This window comes from Saccostrea cucullata, unplaced genomic scaffold, assembly GCF_032062105.1.
Source record: "Saccostrea cucullata isolate Sc308-1 unplaced genomic scaffold, CSIRO_AGI_Scuc_v1 ctg4751, whole genome shotgun sequence".
In the NCBI taxonomy this organism is placed as follows: domain Eukaryota; kingdom Metazoa; phylum Mollusca; class Bivalvia; order Ostreida; family Ostreidae; genus Saccostrea; species Saccostrea cuccullata.
This window is the reverse complement of record NW_026925009.1, coordinates 223,114-250,135: the sequence shown is the minus strand read 5'-3', so window position 1 is coordinate 250,135 and position 27,022 is coordinate 223,114. Positions and strand designations below refer to the sequence as shown.

The 27,022-nt window shown below is 32.6% G+C and overlaps 1 protein-coding gene across 1 annotated transcript; it reads left to right on the top strand.

Annotated features, from left to right (window-relative positions):
* The first annotated feature begins 10,949 nt into the window (after window positions 1-10,949).
* On the top strand, window positions 10,950-25,473 carry LOC134267804 (ankyrin repeat domain-containing protein 50-like). The gene is made up of 5 exons (XM_062750010.1): window positions 10,950-11,214; window positions 12,388-12,623; window positions 19,670-19,814; window positions 20,819-21,263; window positions 25,248-25,473. Exons 1-5 carry the CDS (start codon window positions 10,950-10,952, stop codon window positions 25,471-25,473), a joined length of 1,317 nt encoding a protein of 438 aa, XP_062605994.1.
* The last annotated feature ends 1,549 nt before the right edge of the window (window positions 25,474-27,022 follow it).

Genomic DNA, 27,022 nt, shown 5'->3' with positions numbered 1-27,022 from the left:
AAAATCTTTTCTCAGGTTATAAAAATTGAAATGAATACAAATTAATAAATTTCACAAGGGCACAGCAACGTGGAGCATTCCCTCGCAAGAAGCATTATCACATAAATCAAAGCAGCATTCGACATCGATTTAAATACATGTTTCTTCACTTCCACTTTGTACATCGCTAGTTCACTCACAAATGAACACACACGGTTCCGTTACTATATCCCATCCAACTCCATTGCCAGGGGATTATAAAATATAGAGACACAATAACAAAATATATTTTCTGAAAAATAAATTTCAATTTGTAAAAAAATGAATAAAACGTATGGACATTGATCGTCATATGTATCTGTAATACTGATTAGTCATTATTTTTTTTTTTTTTTATATATCTTCACATTGCTAGCGTGTATAATTCTAATGTCGCCTATTCGATTGTGAATATGATTTAAGAACAACTTTTGAGTTAAATTTTCATCAAATTGTGAGACCTGTAAAATATTGTACTTTTGTGAAATTGTGCCAAAGCTTTCATCATTGTTGAATATGCGTGTAATATTTTATTTTATTATATACCCATCAATTTCCTTGTTTTTGTTACTGTTAATTTTACAGAGTTTGATCCGATTTTCCGGATCACCACACTGTGGTTTTCTGAATCCATATCACCACTCTCTGAAACTGATGACGTAGTACGCAAAAACATGACGTTATTTTTCTTGCGCGTTAAAAAGTCCCTTGTTATTATGCTTTGTTTTATGGATAAATATTATACAATTGATCTCTTAAGTTTTATTCTGCTATATTTAGCTAGTTATAAGGGGGTATATAATAAATGTATCATTATAACAGTAACTTGATCCGAAGAGCTTATCACGTCTCGTTGACAGGCGCGGATCAACAGATCACACTCGACGCTTCGCGTCTCGTGAGATCTGATGATCCGCGCCTGTCAACTCGACGTGATACGACCCTTCGGATCAAGTTACTGTTATAATAATATATATTTAATGTCTTGAGATGATTTTCATGTACATTTTATAATATGTTTCAGCAGTTGTTAAATAAAATGAAAATCAACATTTTTTGATATCTAGATCTCATAAAAGATTGTGCATGGTAGGATATTCAAGGAATAGAAATTAATTCTCATAATTGCAACAGAAACTGTGTCCCAGCTTATCATCTGACGTATCTTCGTTGAGCGTCTGCAATAGAGTAGCGAAGTAAGGAGTTGATCCTTATGTTACAGGTTCGAATCCCACTATGGGACGTGGGACAGGTCCTTAGGATAAGATCGTATAAAACGAGGTCCCATCTTGCAATAGGTGCAGGCGCAAAAAGAATCCCTCCCTGATGAATGGTCCTAAATGCGGAGTATAGGACAGAATTTGTAGCAGTCTTCATATGAGTAAATCAATCAATCAATTTTCAAGTTCAGTTTAGAAGAAAATGTTCAATATATTTTTATCAAACTACAAACAATGTTATATACGAAACCAGTAGTAGAATATCAGAAAAATCTCTGGTTCAGGTTCAATTAATTTATAAACGTCAAAATAAAACCTAAAAAAATAAAATATTACAATTATACACAATATATAGACGTCACAAAGACAGTATTTAGAAATATATTAAAAACATATAAGACTTAACTTTAGAAAACATTAATTTTTTATTAATATATCTTAACTGATCACACACCAGGATCACAAATATTACTATCTGTATAGAGTGAATAGACGTCTAACCCGTTGAACGGCTATGCTAAGAGTGCCTGATGTTAGTTCGTGAAAGCGGGAATTCGGTGAATAGTATAAAGTAATGTGACTGTCCGTCCTGTGTCTAAAAATAATACCTCATACACACAGTCTTTCCTACCACGTTCACACGTATACACAGCACAAGTAGTGAAGCATAGAATTAAATAATACTACGTAGCCCTAGTTACATAGACGAGTACATTTTTGGCGTAATGTTAAAAATGTATATCAGGGTAATTTAAATACATTTGCATACTTGAATGTATAATAGAAATTTAATTTTGTATTTACAGACCCTGAGACGTGCTACTACCCCACACGCTCGCTGCACAAACGATACACGAACGCTACACGGTTTGCACGAAACGCTGCACGGTTTACACGAACCGCTACACGGTTTGCACGATACGCTACACGGTTTACACGAAACACTTTGCACGAAAGGCCACGGTTTACATGGAAGGCTGCACGAAAGGCTTTGTACACGTTTTTCACACGCTTTGTACACGATTCTCACACGTTTTGGCATCGGTTTGGATTTTCTACTCGGAATCTCTCGGACATGATTACGGTTTTATTAGTAAAGTATTAATTACATCTCAATATCTCACTAGTTAAACAGCTGTTTAAATCAAAATTAAGTAAACAGCAGTAATACATGTATATCAACCTACAGAAATATTCAGTACTCTGACAGTTGTAATTAATTAATAAATAAATGTCAATAAATGATTTTTTATTTATTTAACCAGTTGTATAGAGATAGAATTCCGATATCATCGTGTACATGTACGTATAATACATTTTATTCGCTGGCTGAATCACTGCATAATTAAATATGATTTTTTACATATTTGTCATTCATTACAATATGTATCTTGCAATTAATTTTTTTTTTCTACACGTATTGGTCAATAAATTAAACAAAAATTAATCTAAATTTCTTACTTCAGGTAACTACAACTCATCTATTGATTTTAAATACATGTAACATTGATTAAATTGCGTTTGATTTCTGTAGCCAGATTACTTTTTTTAAATTAAATAATAAATTATGTCCATATAATTTATCCGGCAAACGATTAATTTAGGGTCCGTTTTTATTGCAAAATGTATATTACATATCAGTAAATGTGCATAAACAGATTTTGTCGAGTTACCATTTCAGTTAATATTCTGCGGTGTACATGTATTTTTGTAGAATGTATTACAGAAACAAGACCGTGCTTGCATGTGCAATAGAGGATACGAATTTCCATGCTCCCTGGGGACCGGATTGATAGTAATTGAATGTCCTTCACTCAGAATTATAAATCACATAACATTTCAATATTAACTAATGTTAAATTTAACAACAAAATGTGAAAGACTGTACAATCATTTTCTTTTGACCCCCCCCCCCCCTTCACACACACACACACTCCCCAGGAATATCTAAACCTGTGCTCGACGGTGCGAGTGAAATTAAAATTTTAATTCATTTATTTGATAATAATGAACAACAAATTATATGTATTAGAAGGAATTAAATGACACATCGTTTTTATCAAATACTTGAAATGTAAGGAAAGAGCGGATATCTCTCTGCTTAAAATAGATATACAATGTATGTATGAATACTAGTATATATTTTTTCTTTGAGAAAAATATTTAAAAGCCATGTTCGCATTTATAGTATATTGAACTCATTTCCCTTAAAACTGTTGTACATTATATACAGTGTAATTAATTAATTTGAACACATTTTCATAAGAAGAAAAAAAAACCGCAAAGAAATGTATTATATACTGTACATTACCGTGTAATTTCATTTAGTTGTTGATATTTTTTTTAACTCCTAAAATACCAAAAGAACAACTAATAAAATGCTAACACAATTTGACATCCTGACTTATCGATAGCCATATTAAAAATGAAATCGACTTCCGAATGAATCTTACACGTTTCTTAAACGATTCTTTCACGAAAGTCGCACGTTTCTCACACGGATCTTACACGAAAGTCGCACATTTCTCACACGCTTCTCGCATGCTCGCTACACGATTTGCACGAAACGCTGCGGGTAACACGAAACGCTGCACGGTTTACACGAAACGCTGCATAGTTTACACGAAACGCTACACGGTTTGCACGAAACAGAAAGCGCACGAAAGTTACACGCTTTGTGGGGTAGTAGCACGTCTCAGGGTCTGTACCGTATATACAGCCTTTTTAGCGAGGATTTCATTTTGTCATTATTAGCGAGGGTGTAGAGATTGCTAAAATTGAATATTGCTAAAAATGAATTGCTTTTTATTTGTTCTTTAGTGAGCATTTTTAAATCGCTAAAATTTCTTATTGCTAAAAATAAAATAACCATTTGTAAGAAAAAAATCGCGAAAGAGGTTGGATTACTAAATCCATAAAATGGCACAGACATTATACCAATTTACTGACCAAGTCCTTACGTCCCATTTCGAACATCAACATAATGTGGAGATTAAGTGCTTTCATTTCCTATAAAAAAAATTCGTCTGAGAGTCCAAGTTTAGATACTCAGGCAATGTGAAACTACAGTATTCTTGAATTTTGAAGAAAATGAGTGTATTTGAGCATCTTCAACTATTGATTAAAAAATAAGCCCACCCGCGATCCAAATATGGTTTCATGGATTAAAATCCTTCGAAACAGTTCTTTCATTACATAGTTAAATAATTTAGATCAGAGGTTGGGAGTTACATGTATGTAAAATATTCAAAAACGGCTTACAATTTAACTATTTTAATAGAATTTTTCAAGAATTTTGAGGAAAATTACGCAATTCATGACGTCATAATTCATGGAAAAGAGAGAAAAATACGTAATTTTTATTTGATATGTAGTCACCAAGGGTCCAAGTGAAATTTCACATATTTTCAAGTAAAAAAAATAAGCGGTTCTGATTTTTCAGAAATTCACATGGTCAAGAGAGGTCCAAAGTGAATCTTGTTCTTTGTGTCTCGCTGAAACTTCCACTTATACGGTATTCTTTAACATTGACGTTTTAAATGGATGTGAACCTCACTATAACTTACACTTTAAGCTTGAAGTTCAGTTTTTCAAAGGCACATCAACTTTTATATGAAAAACTAAGATGTGTTGTTTTTCTGGCTTTGATCTTTGATAAAACATTCAAACTTTTATTTTTAGTATTGTTTAAGGGATGTCATGGAAGGCGCCATCATTTATTGCGTTGCAGTTGACAGACCACATACAATGACCATTATTAGAAAATAAACTTCAATGTTTCATTACAACTTTTTTTGTAAATTGATTGATTGATTGTTGGTGTTATTCCTTTGCGTTTGAGACGTCATCAAATGCCGGTTTTTGGATTTAAAGATCTTATACCTTATAGGTTAAAATAAGACCTTTTTTTTGGTAGTTCAAAATAATAGACTGCATGAAAAAGAATACAATGATCAATACATACAGACTCATGAAACAGATCATGAAACATGGAATATCATCAGTCATTGTAATATTGATATTGCAACAGTGCATAACATAAATTTATTTTCATTTAATCTTCAAGTTGAAGACCAAGTTACAAACACACAATAAGCGAAATCAATTATCAAACACGTACATATGTACGTATATGTCAGTAAAACATATTTAAAGATTCACATTGCGTTAATTTGAATCATCACCAGATACTGAATTTTTAAGATCAAGAACTAAATGAAATATGCCAACAGATTTATCAAAATTGAGAAATAAATTCCTTTAATGACAACCTTATATCTTAGGTTGGTCATAATTTGTAGGTTAAACAAGATAAAAAATAATATTTTTAACTGTCATTTTCAATGTAAAATTAAGAAAACTAGTCATGAATGGGATGTTTTTTTTTCATACTCGACAAAAGAAATGTATCCAGATTGCCTACAGTCTCTCAGAAAACGGTAATATGTATGTTCATGGTCTCTTCTTGAAAATAATATCAAATTTAATACAGATATCGGGATTACTTTTCATATTATTTCAAATTGAATGCCATGAAAATACTCTACTGTCTACATAATTCTGCAAACGCTGTAAAGTACGGGAAAGAGAAAAATGAAATTGATTATGACAACATAAAGGATTTAGCACAAAAAAATTAGTCATTTCCTAGATTTTGACCTTAAACGTAAGAAAAAATATCGCAAAAAGAGAAAATAGGGATCAAAACATTGCTCTAGGGGCCTCTATTCCCGGCAAAAGATATTCTAAAAATATTGGAAATACTCCACTTCTTTATTACAACATATTCGAGAATATGAATCATATTTGGACAACAAAAATACTTTCATTTTTTTAAAATATAATTGCAGAAATAAAACCAATCAAAAACCCATGAACTATCCGCATTTATAAAGACGTTCTACATCATAATATTGTAACGTTTTTACAAAGTACAAATGATTAATAATTGCGTTCACTTACATGTAGGTTTCCTTCTTTAGAATTACGTTTATACTATAAAATCAAAACAAACTTCAATAAAGCAATGGCGAACAACTGACTTAATTTCACTATATATATTTTCCTTTGTCCTATCTGGATAATGATTTTAAAAAACTAAGTAAAACAAACTATAACAAAAGAATCACTAATGATGAAACCAATGATCAACTATATACATCCAATTAAAGGTATATAATATGTCGTATTCGTCTTCTATTTTTAAAAAAATAAATATTTGTGGTGTCTTATTAAGGTTTCGTCAAAGGTCAACTTGTCTAAAAAACAATTTTTACAATAGCTCTAAAACTATGTGTGGTATAAAGTCAAAACGTTTACAGTTTATAAATATATCATTGATTAAGAGATAGAAAGTAACACTTGGTAACAAATATTTTTAAAAAGATTTTTTTTTTTAGAAAAATTGTATCAGAAAATGTGCATATTTAAAATAAATGCACCTGCTTTATTCTTTCCTTTTTGTAAAAATCATCATTGCAGAAAAAATATTCGTTGATCATGGAAGGGCAAGTTGGACATGAATGGTCTCTGAAAGGCCGTTATTGAAAGCATGACATGTATAAAGACAAGACCCCATAGAATCCACCATTTGCAATGTACTTTAACTTTCTAGTCTTAACATTTCGACAAACTAACAGGGAAAATAACTTTCCATAGGCTATCCAAGTCCAATTTTCCCTTCATTGATAAACATATTTTGTTTCTGCAATGATGGTTTTCACTTAGAGCACGGAATTAATCAAGTGTAATTTAAAAAATATATATGCATTTTTTAAGAAGAATTTTTCTCAATTAATTTTTTTTCAAGTATTTTTTTTTTATCTTAGATTCTTAGAATTCCAGTCACAGAGTTGATCAGGTCAGAAGGATTTTAAAACAAACATTAAAGGCTATTCGATTAGATAAAACTTAATAATATACTTTTTAAAATATATTTTACGAATATTATGCAGAATTTACAAAATGAATCCTCTCTTTATCTAACTGATGATTTAGATATTTACAAAATGTGCAACATATTCGAAGTACTACTGAATATATTTTATCAGGTATTAGTTACTGACAATTATCTTGAAAAAAAGACGCAATCTGAAACATCTATTTTTATATTTTTAGTAGAAAAAAAGACATGGATGGCAAATAAAAAAAATATCATTTTTATAATATACGTAATGAATTCTTCTTCTCTATTGTTGATTCCACTTATCTATGTAGCAAGTAATAATTAACTATAACCTGCATAAATGGAGTGTATATCCCTCAGTGGAATCTACACACAAGAACATCTTCCTTTTACAACCAAAGTCTAAGGAGAGGCAGATTATTGACAAAGAAACTGATGATACAAGGATATCAGGAATATTTCAATTCATGTCAACATATCGAAAATTTAATGGTTACTACAATGATCTTGATTTCAACTTGGTGTATGGTCTATTGTTAAGTTAAATATGTTTGCTGGGCTCTTGTTGACACGTTGTGGATGTAAATCATCCATCACATGAAAAACTATAAATATAAACTCGTGTCTAGCAGGCAGAGAACATGCACAAAATATATAAACGGTAATAAACAAATCACAAGATACCTCGTCCTCCGGTAGCTATAACTTTTTTTATCTAATATATGATGATAAATGTTTGCTTAATGGGTCAATTTATTGAACAACGATTGGATGTGAAAACAACAGTAGCCAGCATAAGGTGGCTAAATGTGATATGTGAGAAGTTTTGTATTTCCTGGCAGTTGTGGAGTTGATGAGCAGTCCTGATGAACCAGGTAGGCATAATGTTATGTAACTTCATGGCTGAATATACCTGACTCTATGTTTGTACTGTTTTTGTATTACAATGAAATACAGTGACTGAACTTTGAAGAGGTCCATTTAAAGTAGGTCCTGTCAAACTAAACAAAATCATTAGATTACTTTACGTAACTCGTAATCAAATTAAAACTCCAATTATAGACATGCCTTTGTATGCTTAATTTCATAAAGCAGAACATGTCAAAGGTATATAAAGTACACACCCCTCAAAATTCAACAGCCAATATTTAACACAGATAGGTAAAGTCTCTTACTTTATCCAATTATGCACAAAACACGTCAGATTTAGATTAAAATTAGAAAAATTCAATCGATTAGAAAGGTTTTGGCAATTTGCTCAGGAAATGATAAATGAATTATGATATAAAATCTACCGACATCCAAATACATCACAAAAAATATATTACTAAATAATTCCTACAACCTTAAATGTTTAATTTTAAACAATATTTTATTCACAGATGTTGTCGTGAATAGGATTGGGCAGCAGGCGCAGCCTATTTTAGCCCTCTCAACCTTAAATGTTTATATGCCATTTAAGAAAAAAGAAATATTTAGACATTTATCTAATGTTAACAAAAAAAAATTCTTTATTTTCACCAGATGTTTTTTATGAAACAATCTTTTGAATATGTATACCTACGGAAATTAGTACATGTCTGTGCCCCCCCCCCCCCCCCCCCCCAAAAAAAATATATTTTCTCTGGCGGCCGCCAAATAAATAATTTAATATGGCGGTGGTCAGATGATTTTTTTCACCTGAAACTAACCGGCTTCCGTATTTACCCGTACCTGTGAGATGTCATTTTTTACTATTGTTCTGTGAAACATTTGGAAAAAGTAAAATATTAAAACTTAGTGAAGTCTTAAAATCAATAAGCAGAGATCTCAAGTCAATTTACATAAAAAGGTAAAAGTTTCGTTCATACAGGCAATTATAATGTCTTTGTCTCTGTGTTTGTATAAAATGGCTTAAAGATCAAACAGGCAGGGTGCCATATATGCACAATAACGCTATAATGAACACGTACATGTAAATGGTTGCTATTTAAATTAAACCATCACTTGAGAAAATCATATGAATAGAAAAGTTACAATCGGAGTTGTATAATAGGTTTTTAAAATTTAAACTGGATTTGTAAATGTATTGGCCTTCCTTTATCAATAGGGAACAGAGCAAACATGATTTCTACAAACGTCAGAGGTGTATCAGGTATCATGAAGGAGGAAGCTTTCCACAAAGACCGGTTACATAAACAATATGTTTATTGTCCTTATCGCGCGGGCCGGGCGAACAAAAACAATCCACAGATCATTTAGTGTTTAAAAAAAGGCCTTACAATTTGTATGTAAAACATCAGTCAGCTACTTTTTGATAAATTGTATTTGTCGACAACTGTATTTGAAAACTTGTTCGTGTACCTATGTACTCGCTTAGTACAAACATGGATATTGCAAATTTACGGATATAGCGAAGTCATCTTGGATCCCCAGCAATATATATTTTAATGATTTTCTTATACGGTTATAACGAATTACGGATATAGCGAAGTAATTTCATAGGTCCCTGTGACTTCGTTATAACCGAGTTTTGCTGTACTTTGTATATTTTGATATTTCCCGTAAACGGCCGATAATTCATATGAATTTGACAGAGAGCTGACATTGAGGATATCAAATATGCAAGGTAAAAGTTTCTCTAGTCCACCAAACTGAGCAAACAATTAAACGAACTTTGAAAGGGGAAAAAGAGTGTCATACAGATAATGATGAATCGCGGTATGTAGGTACACCTGAATCTTTATCTCAAACCTGAAGTGAAGATTACCCGTCGGATAAAGTGAAGCTTTTCATAAAATCTCTATTCAACACTTTATATGCTTTTTCATACTGCATGACTTAAAGTACATTCTTAAGGAACCACTGTCTAATTTGTTGGATATTGCATAACGGGGTTAATATCTCTTTGTTAATCCGATATGCAAGGGCATGCTCCACGTATGTACAATTTCTAAAACTTGGAAAACTTTGACAAACAAGTGGACCAAACAAGAAAAGTAGCAGTCTCATTTAAAGTCATCATTTCGTAAGTTCTGTGGTCGTTACGATGATCTTGTCATCAAATACAATTTATCATTGAGTCAAATGCTAACTGACGTTTTACATACAAATTGCTAGTACATTATTTAATATTAAACATTTTCAATAAAATTCCCCTGTGATTCTTTACAATATAGAATACAGTTCATTTTCTAATGAACTACCATGAATGAGCATGAATATCTCAATTGTTAAGTCATAATACTGCACTGGAAGTCAAAAATTTAGCGCAAGGTGTTTTGCTTTAAAAATAAAAATTCAATGGAGTAAATTTAATCAGCACATCAGAAAAATAATGTAAATATAAGAAATGAATTTAATTTTTGAAGATTCATGAGGTATATGAACTACAACGCTTTATACCGGTATATTTATCATGAAGCGCTAACACGCTTTGTGAAATATGCCGGCATGAAGCGTTTTAGATCATAATCTAATGAATCTTCTAAAAATCAAATTGCTTAATACACTGAATTGGCGATGGATTTTTCCATTACTTCCCGATCATGCCAAGGAGCGCACGGCGGATGTTACCGGGGATGCTTGATCACTCCTCCATGGCACCTCATCCCACCTCTGATGTTTTCGAGGTCCGTGTTTGCTCTGCTCCTATATTGTATTGTTTTATGGAGTTCGATATTGAAAACTGTTCGTTATCTCCATATACTCTATGTATTTCATGCAACATTTTTCCATAGAAGAAATTGCTTTTGAGGGGTTTTGTTTCATTTTAGATGAAAAAGATATAACTGTCAGAGTATTCAACAAGAAGTTAACAGTACATTATGGCTTTATCTACACTCAATATTCACCCAAGTACAACAGGTCTGACCAAAAGCACAACCTCGATTGTGTCACCTGAGGAAACCAACTTTCTGCGATTTGTTAACCTGGTCCTGAAGAGAGCACCAAAAGCTGTTAGGGTCTATTTTGATACAGTTCATCCTCCATGTAATCTTGCTACTGATCTAGCATCAGAGAGGCCGACTCTGACTAACTTAAGGGCTAGAAAAATCATAAACCAGGTCCAGTGGAACACACTTTTCGGAGGTAAAGTTGAAGGCATGCAATGTTAAATTTGTTTGTTTGTTGATTTTTTTGTGATCTATTTTGTGACTGCATCTAGCATAACGACATTGAACTTTACATCCGAAGGACTGGTCTCCACATCCCACAGTAGAGTTAAACCCGCGACTAAAGTGACAATGTTGAAATGTGTTCTGTTTACAATCTTAATAAACTCCACTAATTCAGAAAATATTTGGATTCAAAGAAGAGTGTAAAAACAGCTTTAAATAAAGTATTATCTACCAAAATTAAATAAATATATGGTAATCCATAAATTCTGTATTTTAGCTTCAGTTTTTTTAATTTAATAACTTCGCTTTTTTATTAAAAAATTTTGTATGTTTTTTCATTGATTCGTTTTTATGTAATAATTTCCCTATCTTGTTTAATAATATGGATTTATTTATTTGATAATTTCTTTTTCTTCATTTGATAATTTCTTTTTCTTTATTTTCAAATTGATAATTTTGCTTTCTTTCCTTAACCTAACAATTTTATTCTTTCTTTTTTTTTTTTTTTTTTTTATAATTTTTCATTTCTTTATTTAATTTTGTCTAGCCGAATTTGGCTTCCGTAAATTTCAATTTCATACAGAAAATTGTAATCTTGTTGAAAATTCTATGTTTCTCCGTCTCAATTCAAAATTTACAGATAAATGATATGACACACATAAAAGAGCAACATGAAAATAACAAAGACAAATCCATGGTTTACTAATCAAATAAATAATTTTAAATTTGATACTCAATCTTCATCAGAAAGTTCTAAAAGGTAAATTGTAGAGGATTCTAAATGTGTAATTGTGATTGTAAAACGATTTTTGAACATTGCGGAGGGTTTGCAATTTCTGAAATTTAATTTGTATCATCAGCTGTCCTTACGGATAAAAGATTTTTGAAACAGATTGCTCTTTGATTCACTGTAAAATATTTTCCTGGGGTCAAATTTTCGTGGTTTGAGGAAAAATGTTGGTTTGTGGGGATAGGATTTCGTTGATGGACTGTTTAGTAATTTTGCGTATGAAAATTTTCATTTCGAGGTGAGCATGCATTCGCAGGTCTCTTCATACATCGAAAACAAAGAAAGTTACCCCCCCCCCTCGAAAAATAGTGATTTCAAAGTAATAATAAACCACCTCATATTCAATTATTTTAGTTAACCAGCTTCTGTCAATACATTTTGATGTTACGCTGTTAATCTGCCTTTTACGAAACATGAGTCCCTCTACACCAGCACCAGCAGGGGGATTTGATGTTCTACCTAATTCATCAGATGTTAGCACAGGGGCTGACTTAGCACGAATGAAGTATTACAGAAACAAAGTGGCCCATTCAGCAGACGCAAGGATGGTTACAAATGAATTAAATACTAGCTGGGCAGACATTGAAGAAGTAAGCAAATCTACTTTTAGCCATATAAGAGAATATGAAAATTATTTCATGGCATGGTAATGATTTATTTTTCCTAACATTAAAAAGATTGATTCGTGGAAAATTAAAACCTGAAAAGTTTTATATCCACATAAACGAAGCGCTACGTATAAGTGAATGAAGTGTTTAATCAGTGCAAACACCGAACAATACTTCATAAAAAGAGCAAATTTGATTTTTTTTCATTATTTGTTTGTATTATCTAAAAAGCGGTTGAAAGAAGATATTGTAGTGCTCCTGCTTGAATAGACTGACAAAAGAATTATATATAAGTAAGTATGATAAGGGACTCTGTTAAAAAAGAACACTAAATGAGGATACAATTTTTTTTTTGAATTTCTATGCAAAATAAATCTAATGCACCACGCAGCAAGTGTGGAAGTAGATGTTTTCGTATTTTAGCCATACATCAAAATAATTGATTGTATCGACTTGTTTCCACATCTTTGTAATCTTGTTGTCATTATATGTACATAACGCTTAAGAATGATATTACATCATATTTTTTATTTAGTGTTTATTCGTAAAAAAATCAGTATAAACAAGAAATATGTGCATTTTCAATTTCAATAAAACCACTTAAACTGATTAATGCAGCATTGCTGGAACCGATGCAGTGATAAATTACAAAATATTGATTTGTTTTAAATTGAACTAATTATCAATAATTATTTAAAAAAAATATAAGTTTAGCGTTAGTCATATTTAGGTCCTTTTTCTACAATTGTTTATCTATGGTTCATACGTATTTTTAATGAATTTAGCGCATATATGACAAAAAACATAAGGTTGTAAAAATTCTAGTGAGCTCAATTTTAATAATCTAATCAAAGATCAATTACCCTAAGTTCAACCCTTAGGTCAGCATGCGTTTATTGATGGACAAGCAGTGATAAATAATACAGACATTATGTATATGCATTTTTTTTTAATTAATAACAACTTTTTTAATACTTAAATTATATGTTTCCTGTCATATATTGATATACTCAAATGGTGTAATAACTTTCTCGTATTGGTTTTACTGAAAGAAATCAAAGACATGTATTTTTCTGTCTACCACTTTCCTGCAATGGTAGGGATATTAAATTGTTTCTCTGTACATCTATCAGATTTACAGTCACACATTTTAACCTCTGTCATGGCATTTAAATGAGGAATAATTAACCACATTGAGAGCAAATCCTTTAAGGCTATTGGAAGACTTGGAGGTTCTGCTTTACTGAATGAAGCTAAAGCTTTAAGATTTTCTCCAATCGATGAGTCTGAGAGAGAATTTCTTTTGGAGCTAAAACAACTGAGTTTTCAACATTCAAAAACGATTCCTTGGAATATTAGAGGTGATATATCAGTTAAAAGCAAATAAAATAAAAGTAGAATAATTTTTTTCTTCTCTTTAAGGAAGAGATTGCAAGGGTCTGTGAAATAAAATCCGAATTGTTCTCATGTTAACATAAAATTTGCCTCACGTTAATGATATCATAATATGAAAATATCTACCATTATCATTAGGGTTATAAGGAAGTTACGATTGCCACGGTAGTCACGCAGCACAGTTACATTTAAGGCTGAAAAGGATCGGAGCCTAATTTGTACAGGAAAACTTAACTATAACATGATACAAAACCGACAATTTGATTGATACTGCAGTATATTTGTATGCAAGTACTTCGGAAGGTAATTTAAGGGTCTTAATAAATCGATCAAGTGCAAGGGCATACACACAATGGGTCATAGTAAGCTTTCACAAATAAACTCTATAAGTATTGTGGTATCTGAAAATGCTGCGATCCTGATGAAATCTTGAAAATAATCTAAATGTATCAATATTTCATGCCGTTCACCAGAAGAAACACAGTATTCGGTCATACAAATATGACTGAAAAATGAAATTGCATAATTTAGCTAGGATCGCAGCACTAATCAGGAACAACAATGCGTGTTGAAAATATTTATAATCTTAATTTAGAAATTTAACTTAGTTAAGCCCTTGCACTAGTGAAATATATAGGTAATATCAACACTGCACGTACGAGGGTTGTCTGGTAAAATCGTTGACAAAGAGCATTTCTCGAAAATTAATGGACGTCTTAAGCTGTTGGTAATCTATAGACAAAAATAAAGATTTTATTATGCTTGAATATGCACAGGGTTCCGACTAATGGCGCACAGTCATAAAAGCAGGGTTTTATTACAGAATATGCAAGAATTAATTCAAATAAAAGTTTTGAGTACCGGTACATTGGATTGGGGTAAAAAATTATCCTTATTCTATTCCACAAACTATTTTGTCGTATTTTTAAAATTTTCAGTGCATATGATCAATTTTTGGCAGTTTCCCGATCATTCGAATTAAGAAAGTGGTAAAGATAACACACGAAGAAATGGAGACGTTTGATGATCGTATGGCGCACCAGATTGTAGTTCAATTTATTTCAATGTTGTAAAGACATCGTATTAAGAGACTTTATATGAATACAGAAGAAATAACACGAACATATTTACAGATATTTTGTATACAAATGAAATTGGGATTGTCTCAGCGAAGTCTTTTAAACGAGTCCCCTGTTAGAACAAAACTTACAAACAAACTGCTATTTTAATATTAAAAGACGCTGTCTCTGTTGATCGACGAAGTAAGATTGTCTATTAATGAATTGGTGGTGAAAATATTGTCCCTAACTTAGTAGTAAATCTTCAGAGGATCGCATGTGTATGCCAGATAATTTCCTCGACTGTTTATGGGGAGCAAAGTATGTGCATCAATGAAATTCCTAAATTTAAGTTGCAGTTTTTCAACTTTATTTTCAGCAGAGATTAAACGTGACGCTTTTTTGGACACTTTGACGTTATCATCCGTGCGCCGTAAGACGATAGAATACATAAATCTCATCATAATTTATTTCATTTATGCATATACATGTAGCTGTTTGAAATTTTTTGTGTATATTCATAATATATGTACCAAAGAGAAGTAAAAGTTTCAGAATACATTAATTATTTTTCATACTGAACAACTTGTCAAGGATTTTACCGCACAACCCTCATAAATAGGCTGAAATCACGTGACTGCCGCCGCATCACATGAGAAGTCTTTATATGAAGGATTCGGAGATAACGAACAGTCTTCAGTCTTCAAGTCCATAAAACAATACAAGTAACAGCTTTTCAAAAAGCTTGCCTGACTTAATCAATCAATATCTGTAAGATAAGTGATAAACCTTTTGAGCAATACTTTTTTGTGTTTGAAATATGTCTTTATTTGAGAACCTTGTAAAAATATTTAATTATTTTTAAAAATTGTAGAAGAACGATGCCTTTGCTGCATTCTGAAGAGTTGTTAACAGAATAGTTAACAATGTGGGTTTTCTGCCAATCGCAACTCCTCGGTCCTACTCCTCGGGCCTTATCTAGGGGAGAAGACCACAAATGTATTGTTAATTTATACGCCATGACACCCCCCCTTTTTCACAAACTTTAAAATAAAAGCATGGATGAAGTATATAGACAGGTCTACTATCTGTGGAATATGGAGTTAACTTTATTCAATGTTATGATATTATCTACAATATACTATAGAAGGGACTTCTAACTCCGTTTTTACTATGAACAGGAAATGTATAATTTTTTAACATCCGATGATGTCGATACATTCGAGTTTGTTTTTCGACCTCTGACGAAAAGACCCGAGATGATGCGATTGACTCTTCTGAAAGTAGATTGAAATACCCCTGGATCTAAATTTAAAAAAAACTACACCTATTCTGATATTATGTTGTCAAATCATTCATTGTGAACATTTTAGAGAATCGATATAATTAAAAACATATGTTGTAGGAAAGCATTTCCTCCAATGAAGAAAACAGTAGTAGTTTGTGTTCATTGATCTTTTTTTCTGAAAGGTGGGTACTATAATTTTTTGAGAACGAAATAGGTAAAACCAACATTTAGGCCTTTGTGGAAAAGAAATCCAAGATTTCGCACAGGTAATTTCTTTCGTCAAATCGTCTGGAATCTGGTTGAACTGCGTCGATCGTTTGTGGTGATTGGACTGCCATTAAAATATGGAATAAACCAACAGAGGGGAAACAAATTAGAGAAATCATTTCTTTTGTTTTGCATGTCCATATTCTGATACATACGATTCATATGTTGTTTTAAGGAAAAAGATAAAATTTGTAGACAGAATTTCTGAATCATAAGAAGATGGAGGTTACAATAAAATCCATAGAAGTTAGCACCCCCATTCATACAATAGAACAATCCAAGAAAAGGCGCAAAGATCGCTTACTCGTGACATTTGGCGCAAAGAGAGCGATTCACCCCTTTCGTAGAATGTAAATGGACTGATCCAGTAGTATAGAAATACAGAAAAAAAGATACACGGACACGTTGTAACGGTAAATCACATGGATTAATCTGTTTCATGCAAACAGAGTAAACAAAGTAAATACTGCATTATTTTGCATCAGTAAAATCATTGTTTCCCTGAAAAATGTTTCTTTTAAAATGCAGGTAAAAGATTTCCAATGTAAATCAGCTTGCACAAAATCTAGCTCTCTGGGTATGATCTATTAGTTTCGGATCAAGCAATTATCAATCCTTATACAGCCTGACGCCGTGACGTCAGGCAACAAAATAAGAGCAGAGCAAATACGGACCCCCGAAACATCAGAGGAGCATAATCGTCCTCAATTTGTAATAATTAACCATAACTACAATTATCCGATATAAATAACGTACTAAAAAGTAATCTCCACCCCGATTATGAATACATTTTAAGATACAAAATATTGTCGATTGTGCGCCTAAACTGTACTGCGCACCATTTTTCAATCTTTTGATAATTATGAAGTGAACTTTGAATTACATGTATTCCATAAACACATCAAAATTTAAACAAGCTACCCCTAAAAATTGTAAAACATTTGGATGATATAAAAATACTACAACACACTCCATCCTTCAGCATCTTCTTTCTCTGTCCTAGAAATGGTGATACTTATGTCATGAACACAATCATATCACGTTTCGTATTTCGGAAATAATTTCTTTTTTTTAAACTTCACGTGACGCCTTGCAATCGCGTCTTTAGGTAATACTGTTCTGAACTTGTAACTTGGCTGAAAATTTTCTTTGATGATTGCTGTCAATCGTTTTTCAACTCCCTAAAATAGAGAAATCACATCACTGGTAAGTGTTTGCTTTTATAATCCTTTGTAGAATTAATGGTAGAAAAACTTGTGTCCTGGGAAAAGGAAGATCATGTTTTTATAGAAATAAAATCGTTCATAGCTGTTGAAAACCTTATCAAAGAACATCCATGTGTTGTTGTTGTTGGCCCTCCTGGATCAGGAAAATCGGCACTAATTCATCACATAGCCTTAAAAATGGAAAAACAGGGCTTTTCTGTCATACCTATCGATCGTTCTGATGAAATTATAAAATATTACGACAGAAGAAATCCTCAAGTCTTTGTAGTAGATGATCCATGTGGGGAATATTCAGTTAACGATCAAGCTAACGAATGGGCTAGCTATTCAGAAGTTATAAAGAAATGTTTGAATTTTATTCAAAGCGAAGATCAAGTTCGGTCAAAACTTTTAGTTTCATGTCGATTAGTTTTAAGTTCAACCAACACATTTCAAAGAATTAAAGTTTTTTCCAATGCTTTATTCAATTTGGAAAATGAAGAAAATCATTTAACATTCATTGAGAAAAAGAAGATCTTGGAATCGCGTGCAAAACGTGACTTAAATTTCCCTAAGCATATCTTTGAAAAGCACATTGATTGTTTCCCGTTGCTTTGCAAACTTTACAATAACATATTGGCTGATCCAGAGCGTTGTGTATCTTTTATTGAAAACCCATTTATTCAACTGGTCTCTACGCTTGATCTGTTGGTAGAGGACCCGAAACCAGGACCAAATTACGAATACTGTTCCCTAGTTTGTTGTTCCCTTGCTGAACATAAACTTTTTCTTTATCTATTTAACAAAGAACAAAATGAAGATTTTGAATGTCTTTATGGAATTCACAATGCCTGTAAAGTTGATCTCAATCCTTTAGAATTACTATCTGCTCTAAATAGACAAAATGGAAAGTATGTAAAATAAGTTGGTCAAACCTTTTCTCTGATACATTCGAAACTATTAGACATCATTGTTTGGCATTTTGGAAAACAATCACCCAAAACATTGATACGATTCTCGTCATTGGAAATATTTCACAATAGGCTAAGACCCCTTGGAAGACTAGAAGATAATGACAAGCAAGATTTATTTCTTGTAGAATTAAACGAAAATATGTTAAAGTTTTACATTAAAAGAATAGAGAGTGATATCAGTAAAGGGTTATTCAGTAATGTATTTAATAATCCTTACATGCCAAATGCTCGAATAGAAGCTTATCTATTTGACATCCTAGTGAATGAACGTCTTCTTGAAGAAACACTCTTAAAAACAAGTTGCATGTCGCCATCATGTAACATGAAAACATCGACCACTTTTTCAAGGGAAGATTTATCAAGAAATAGTCGAATTTCATTTCTTCATTTAATGATTGCATACAACTGGGCAACATCTTTAGAAAAACTTTTTGAAACGGGAAATAAAGTTTTGTTAGAAATAATATTTGCTCAACGGGCAAGCACGATACATTTAGCTATTTTAAGTGAAAATTTAGCCATTGTTCAGCTATGTTTCCAATATTATCGTGAAATATTTGAGAGTCTGTCTGAATTTATGAATTCGGGAATGCATTATGATACTTCTTGTTTATTTTGCGATAAAAACCAAGCAAAATCCAGTCACGACTCTCATTGCCTCGTTGTACTAATTCCGATCCCTCTTCTTGTTTGCATCTAAGGCAATATAAAAATATTGAAATATCTTCTACAAAACAGAGTTTTCTTATCCAATGCTTTAACCTCTGAGTACAATTTTTTCGATGAAACAGTTTCTCTATTGATGATAAGTACTTTGAATGGACATACTGATATTGTTCAGTATTTACTTCGAAATGGAGCATCTGCAAACTACCAGAATCACGAAGGCATATCAACTCTCCATGAAGCCTGCCAAAGGAATGATCTAAAATTAATTCAAGTGTTACTTTCCTATGGAGCTGATGTTAACAAAAAAGATAACGAAGGTGAGACCCCTATTTTTATCGCATGCAGAAATGGTTATATTGACATTATAGACCAACTTTTAAACAGTGGGGCAGATAAAAATGTACAAGACGCCATAGGACTGACCCCAATGCATCTGTATCTGTAGGAAAAATAAAAACTGTCCAGTTTCTTATCGAACGTGGATGTGATATAAGTGTAGCTTCTAACGACGGTGAAACACCATTTTCTCTAGCTTGTTTTCTCGGAGATTGTGATATTGCCAGTTTGTTACTTCAGAAAGGACTGCACGAGCACCAAATAGAGAATGGGCTGCTTAAATCCTGCAAAAAGGGGAATCGAAATGTTATTTCTCTTCTTGTTGATCACAGGGCAAAAGTAAATTACAAGAGTTCTAAAGGTTTTTCAGCTCTACACATTAGCTGTGCTCTAAACCATTCAGAACTTGTTTCATATCTTTTTACAAAAGGAGCGGATCCAAATATTCAAACAGAAAATAAACAAACTCCTCTTCACTGCGCTTCAAAGAGTTTATCTATAAAGTGCATTTCAATTCTACTGGAGAACATGGCAAAAATCAATGCAGTTGATGCCCAAATGAGAACAGCTCTCCATTACGCATTACAAACAACAGACCCTGCGCGATACTTTCCAGAGGAAGTTGACGAAAATAAATATGGAGTTGAAAATATTTTTGTTCAAAATTCAAGTTTTGCTAAAGAATTTCCGAAGTTGAAAATACACATTCCTTACTTTTCATTTTATACAAAATCTGAAAAACCATTTCATCTTTGCAAACAAGATTTAAAGAAGCTTGAAAACGTTATAAAAATTCTTATTAAAAATAATATCGATATAAACACGGTTGATATCGAAGGTCGCTGTCCTTTACATATTGCCTGTTTAGGGAACTTTCCGGAAATTGTTGAAACACTCATTCATAATAAAGCAAATGTCAATGCACCTGACAAATATGGTTCTACAGCTTTACATATGGCATGCGTCAACGGTTATTCTCATACAGTAAAATATCTTGTGGAAAATGGAGGAAACATTAATGCTATAGATTTAAACGGTTCTACTCCTCTGCTTTTGGCTTGTTTAATTGGGTATATAGAACTAGTTAAAATACTCGTACAAAGTGGAGCAAATGTTAATATTGCAGATAACAATGGTTCTACATTACTACATACTGCATTAAAGCAAAGACATCAAGACATCATATCCCTCCTAATATTTTATGGATCAAACGTGAATGCAAGAGATAGTAATCATTTCACACCACTGATAGTGTGTGCTTGGAAAAATGAAAAAAAGTTTTTTGATGAATTGTTGAAAATTGGAGCAGATATTCACGTAGAATCAAATGAAGGATTAAGTGCTCTCACTATGGCAATTAAAAGTGGCCACTACGACATAGCTGATGACCTGCTAAAGAGAGATGCTTATTTACATGAAAATAATTATAGGTATTTGCTTAACTTTATTATTGATAAAAAGAACATTTATCAGTGTTTAAATAAATATGGCAGATTTATTCAAAATTTTAGAAATGGAGAGGGACAGACATTTCTACATTTGGCAACGCTAGACAACAAAAAAGAATAGGTTGACTGTCTACTTAATCTGACCGAGTCTCTTGAAGTATTGGACAGTAAAGGACGCAGTGCTTATTTTTATGCGATAAAAAATGGGCTTGATAGAATTTGTGAAATGTTTGAAAAATATGACATGTCTGGTGCTGCTAGGAGTGCAGAGCTACAGAACGCATGCTAAAAAGACGATGTTGTAATTTTAAAAATAATCCTACATTTGTTTCCTATCTTATATTTTAGTGAAAGTGTAGTAAAGCAAAATTGTAAAACTCTACTACAAGTAGCTTTCAACGATGGAATCCACCATACTGTTCGATATCTAGTGAAAAATTTTATGTTATTTGAGTATTCACATGACAGTACTGAATATGAAATAATAATTGCAAAGGCCTTAAACAGCGGTAATTCGTTTGTGCTATATAACATTATTCTAGCAAGGCTTCCCAATGAATTATGGATACAACACAAGAGCACGATCCCTTGTCTCTCTATAGAAGGAGAGGAACAGTTTCGCCAGAACAGGAAAAGACAGACAAAGCATATCGATATATATTGGATATATCAGTATTTCAATCGTAACATCCATAATCCGGAGATTTTGCCTATTCTGACTATAGAAAGATATATCCGTAAAATCTTACGTTATCTTGAATTGAAAAAAAGAAATGATTTCTTGGAATTCATGTCCCGTAGAGATGTTATTGGAAATACCTTCTTGCATTATGTATCGTTAGTGCCACGTGGTCTTTCTCTTATTCTAGCAAAACACCACTCATTAGTGGGAAAGTGTGTAAATCAGCAAAACATAGCAGTATGCACTTCCCTTCACTATGCAATACGGAGTTCTGACAATATTAACTTTTTAATTAAATTGGGTGCTAAAACAGAAATAAAAGACAATTCTGGTCATGATGCTTTACATTATGCAAGAGTTTGTTGTTTTCAGGCAGCAAAAGATATCCTGAATCGTTATTGAAATGACTACTTAGAACTTACATTTGAAGGCGTTCTTTTTAAAATTGTAAATGATAAGATGTAGTTCTTATGTTTATGTACATTATCCATGGCCTTCTAATTTTCTTGATAAAATTTTAGCTTACTACAGAGTAAGTAATAATTGTTTTTCGTGTATTTATGTTTGAAAGTGACACAACGTGTAATTGATATCTCTATACTGTTTTGAGACATTCGGTGTTTTTTTGTTTTTTTACATGAAAGTCCTTGTCTCTACATACGGTACCTGAATTCAATTTACTCCTAAAACAGGATTTTGTTTCAATCGTGTTTCACACCTGTGGAAAAATTAAGCTCAAGTAAGCCTTTCTGATCAAAATGTGTCCGCCGTCTGTCGTCGTTGTCGTTTGTAAAATTTTTACTTTTTTTATCTTCTACTCAAGAACTTCTGGACCAATATCAACCAAACTTGCCACGAAGTATCCTTAGGTAAAGGGGATTCAAGTTTATTCAAATGAAGGGCCACGCCTTTATTCAAAGGGAGATGATTCAGAAAAAGAAAAATTGGTGGTATGTTTTAAAAATCTTGTTCTCAAAAACCACTGTGCCAGGAAACTTGAAACTTATAGGGAAAAATCCTCTGGTAGTGTAGATTCAAGTTTGTTCAATACTTGACCCCTGGGGTAAGGGCGGGGCCACAATGGCTGATCAAAGTTTTACATAGAAATTTATATGAAAATTCTTGAAAAATCTTCTTCTGAAGAACCACTGAGCCAGGAAAGATAAATTTATATAGAAGCATCCTCAGATAATGTATGTTCAAGTTTGATTAAATCATGACCCCCGGGGGAAGGGCAGGCCCAAAATGGCCGATCAAAGCCTTACATAGAAATATATAGGGAAATTCTTTAAAAATCTTCTTCTGAAGAACCACTGTGTAAGAATAGATAAATTCACATAGAGGCATTCTCAGATAGTGTATATTCAAGTTTGTTTAAATCATGACCCCCGGAGTAGGGTGGGGCCACAATGGCCGATCAAAGTTTTACATAGAAATATATATGAACATTCTTTAAAAATCTTCTCAAGAACCAATGTGCCAGGAAAAATGAAACGTATATGCAAGCATCCTCAGGGAGTGTAGATTCAAGTTTGTTCAAATCATGACCCCCAGGGGTAGGGAGGGGCCACAATAGCCAATCAAATTGTTACATAGAAATATAAATGGAAATTCTTTAAAATTCTTCTCAAGAATAGAAAGGCAGGCATGAATGATCATTTCCATATGGAAACAGCCTCAGGTAGCGTACATTCAGCTTTGTTCAAATCATGACACCCGGGGGTAAGGCAGGGCCACAATGGCTGATCAAAGTTTTACATTGAAATATATAGGAATATTCTTTAAAAATCTTCTTCTAAAGAACCTTTCTGCCAGTAACTATGAAATTCATATGAAAGCATCCTCAGGAAGCGTAGATTTATTTTTTTTTAAATCATGACCCCCTGGGGTAAGGGCGGGGCCACAATGGCCAATCAAAGTTTTACATAGAAATATATAGGGAAATTCTTTAAAAATCTTCTTCTGAAGAACCACTGTGCAAGGAAAGATAAATTTATTTAGAAGCATCCTCAGATAGTGTATATTCAATTTTGTTTAAATCATGACCCCCGTGGAAAGGGTTGGCCCAAAATGGCCGATCAAAGTTTTACATAGAAATACATGTATATAGGGAAATTCTTTAAAAATCTTCTTCTGAAGAACCATTGTGCCAGGAAAGATAAATTTATATAGAAGCATCCTCAGATAGTTTATATTCAAGTTTGTTTAAATCATGACCCCCGGGGAAGGGCGGGGCCTTGATATTTATATGGAAGCATCGGATGATCCTTAGATAGTGTAAATTAAACTTTAAACCAATCTTGACCACTAGGGGAAGGACGGGGCCACTACATGGAATCCAAGTTTTAAATAGAAATATGTAGAAAATTTCTTTTAAAAAATCTTCTTTTCAAGAATGGCAAAGCCATGATTAGTCGTTTTCATATAGAAGCATTCTCAGGTAGCAACAATTTAAGTTCGTTCAAGAAATAACCCCTGGGGGTAGGGCGGGCCACAATGTAAGTTCAAATGTAAAGGGCAATAAAGCCACAAGTAGTTAAAGAAATATGCAAGCATCCTTAGTTAGTTTGTTCAAATCATACCCTCTCCCCTTTAAAGATAAGTTGGGACCACTTTTAGCTGTCCATTACATATTGCCTGTTCAGGGAACTCTCAGGAAATTGTTGAAACACTCATTCATAATAAAGCAAATGTCAATGCACCTGACAAATATGGTTCTACAGCTTTACATATTGCATGCATAAACGGTTATTCTCATACAGTAAAATATCATGTGGAAAAGGAGGAAATATTGATGCTATAGATTTAAACGGTTCCACTCCCCTGCATTTGGCTTGTTTAATTGGGTGTATAGATATAGTGAAAACACTCGTACAAAGTGGAGCAAATGTTAATATTGCAGATAACAATGGTTCTACATTACTACATACTGCATTAAAGCAAAGACATCAAGACATCATATCCCTCCTAATATTATATGGATCAAACGTGAATGCAAGAGATAATTATCATTTCACACCACTGATAGTGTGCGCTTGGAAAAATGAAGATTTTTTTCGATGAATTGTTGAATCATGGGGCAGATATTCATGTAGAATCAAATGAAGGATTAAGTGTTCTCACTATGGCGATTAAATGTGGCCACTACGACATAGCTGATGACTGCTTGAGAGAATTGCTGATTTACATGAAAATAATTATAGGTATTTGCTTAACTTTATTATTGATAAAAAGAACATTTATCAGTGTTTAAATAAATATGGCAGATTTATTCAAAATTTTAGAAATGGAGAGGGACAAACACTTCTACATATGGCAACGCTAGACAACAAAAAAGAATGGGTTGACTGTCTACTTAATCTGACGGAGTCTCTTGAAGTATTGGACAGTAAAGGACACAGTGCTTATCTTTATGCGATAAAAAATGGGCTTGATAGAATTTGTGAAATGTTTGAAAAATATGACATGTCTGGTGCTGCTAGGAGTGCAGAGCTACAGAACGCATGCTAAAAAGACGATGTTGTAATTTTAAAAGAAATGCTACATTTGTTTCCTATCTTACATTTTAGTGAAAGTGTAGTAAAGCAAAATTGTGAAGCTCTACTACAAGTAGCTTTCAACGATGGGATCCACCATACTGTTCGATATCTAGTGAAAAAATTTATGTTATTTGAGTATGCACATGACAGTACTGAATATGAAATAATAATTGCAAAGGCCTTAAACAGCGGTAATTCGTTTGTGCTATATAACATTATTCTAGCAAGGCTTCCCAATGAATTATGGATACAACACAAGAGCACGATCCCTTGTCTCTCTATAGAAGGAGAGGAACAGTTTCGCCAGAACAGGAAAAGACAGACAAAGCATATCGATATATATTGGATATATCAGTATTTCAATCGTAACATCCATAATCCGGAGATTTTGCCAATTCTGATTATAGAAAGATATATCCGTAAAATCTTACGTTATACTGAATCGAAAAAAGGAAATGATTTCTTGGAATTCATGTCCCGTAGAAATGTTATTGGTAATGCCTTCTTGTATTATGTATCGTTAATGCCAATTGGTCTTTCCCTTATTCTACCAAAACACCACTCATTAGTTAGAACGTGTGTAAATCAGCAAAACATAGCAGTATGCACACCTCTTCACTATGCATTACAGAGTTCTGACCATATTAACTTTTTAATTAAATCGGGTGCTAAAATAGAAATTAAAGACAATTCTGGTCATGATGCCTTACATTATGAAGAGTTGGTAGCTTTCAGGCAACAAAAGATATCTTGAATCGTATTGAACCGACTAATTAGAATTTACATTTGAAGGCGTTTTTTTCATTTGTAAATGATAAGATATTCAAATGTAGTTCTTATGTTCATGTACATTATCCATTTCCTTCTTATTTTCTTGATAAAATTGTAGCTTACATCAGAGTAAGTAATAATATAGGGTTATTGAACTTATATTGGTGAATATTGGCACGAGTTGGCTGTTCAAATGCACGAGCTTGCGAGTGCATTTAAACAGCCAACAAGTGCCAATATTCAACAATATAAGTTCAATAACTCCTTTATTATATAGCTAAAACATTTCCACATAATTAATAATTATTCCAACTAAAAAAAAAGCAAATTAATGATTTTTTTAAATATCGGTATTCAAATTAACGTCTGTCCTGTAAGCGTTCAATATCGCATCATTCCGATGACCCTACCGAGCGATATGATTTGCTTATTTAGGTTTTAATGGGTCTAATACGTACTATATTTTAATAAATAATTTCATTTTTGTGTGAAAAATAAACACATCTTACCTAGATGTCACTCCCTTTCTTTATTTAGCTCCGAGAATTTGACCAGACGACTTTTTGTTTACAACGGACCGTTCAATATTGAAAGCTTGTATTTGGAATGTTTTGGGAATACTCATATTCATAATACAAAGTTAGCGTTCAATAAAACGACAAGATATTGAACATTAAAATTCTCTAGATTTTTGGTAGTATTTTATTAGAGACTATTTATTAGCTATATAATAAATTGTTTATCTTGTA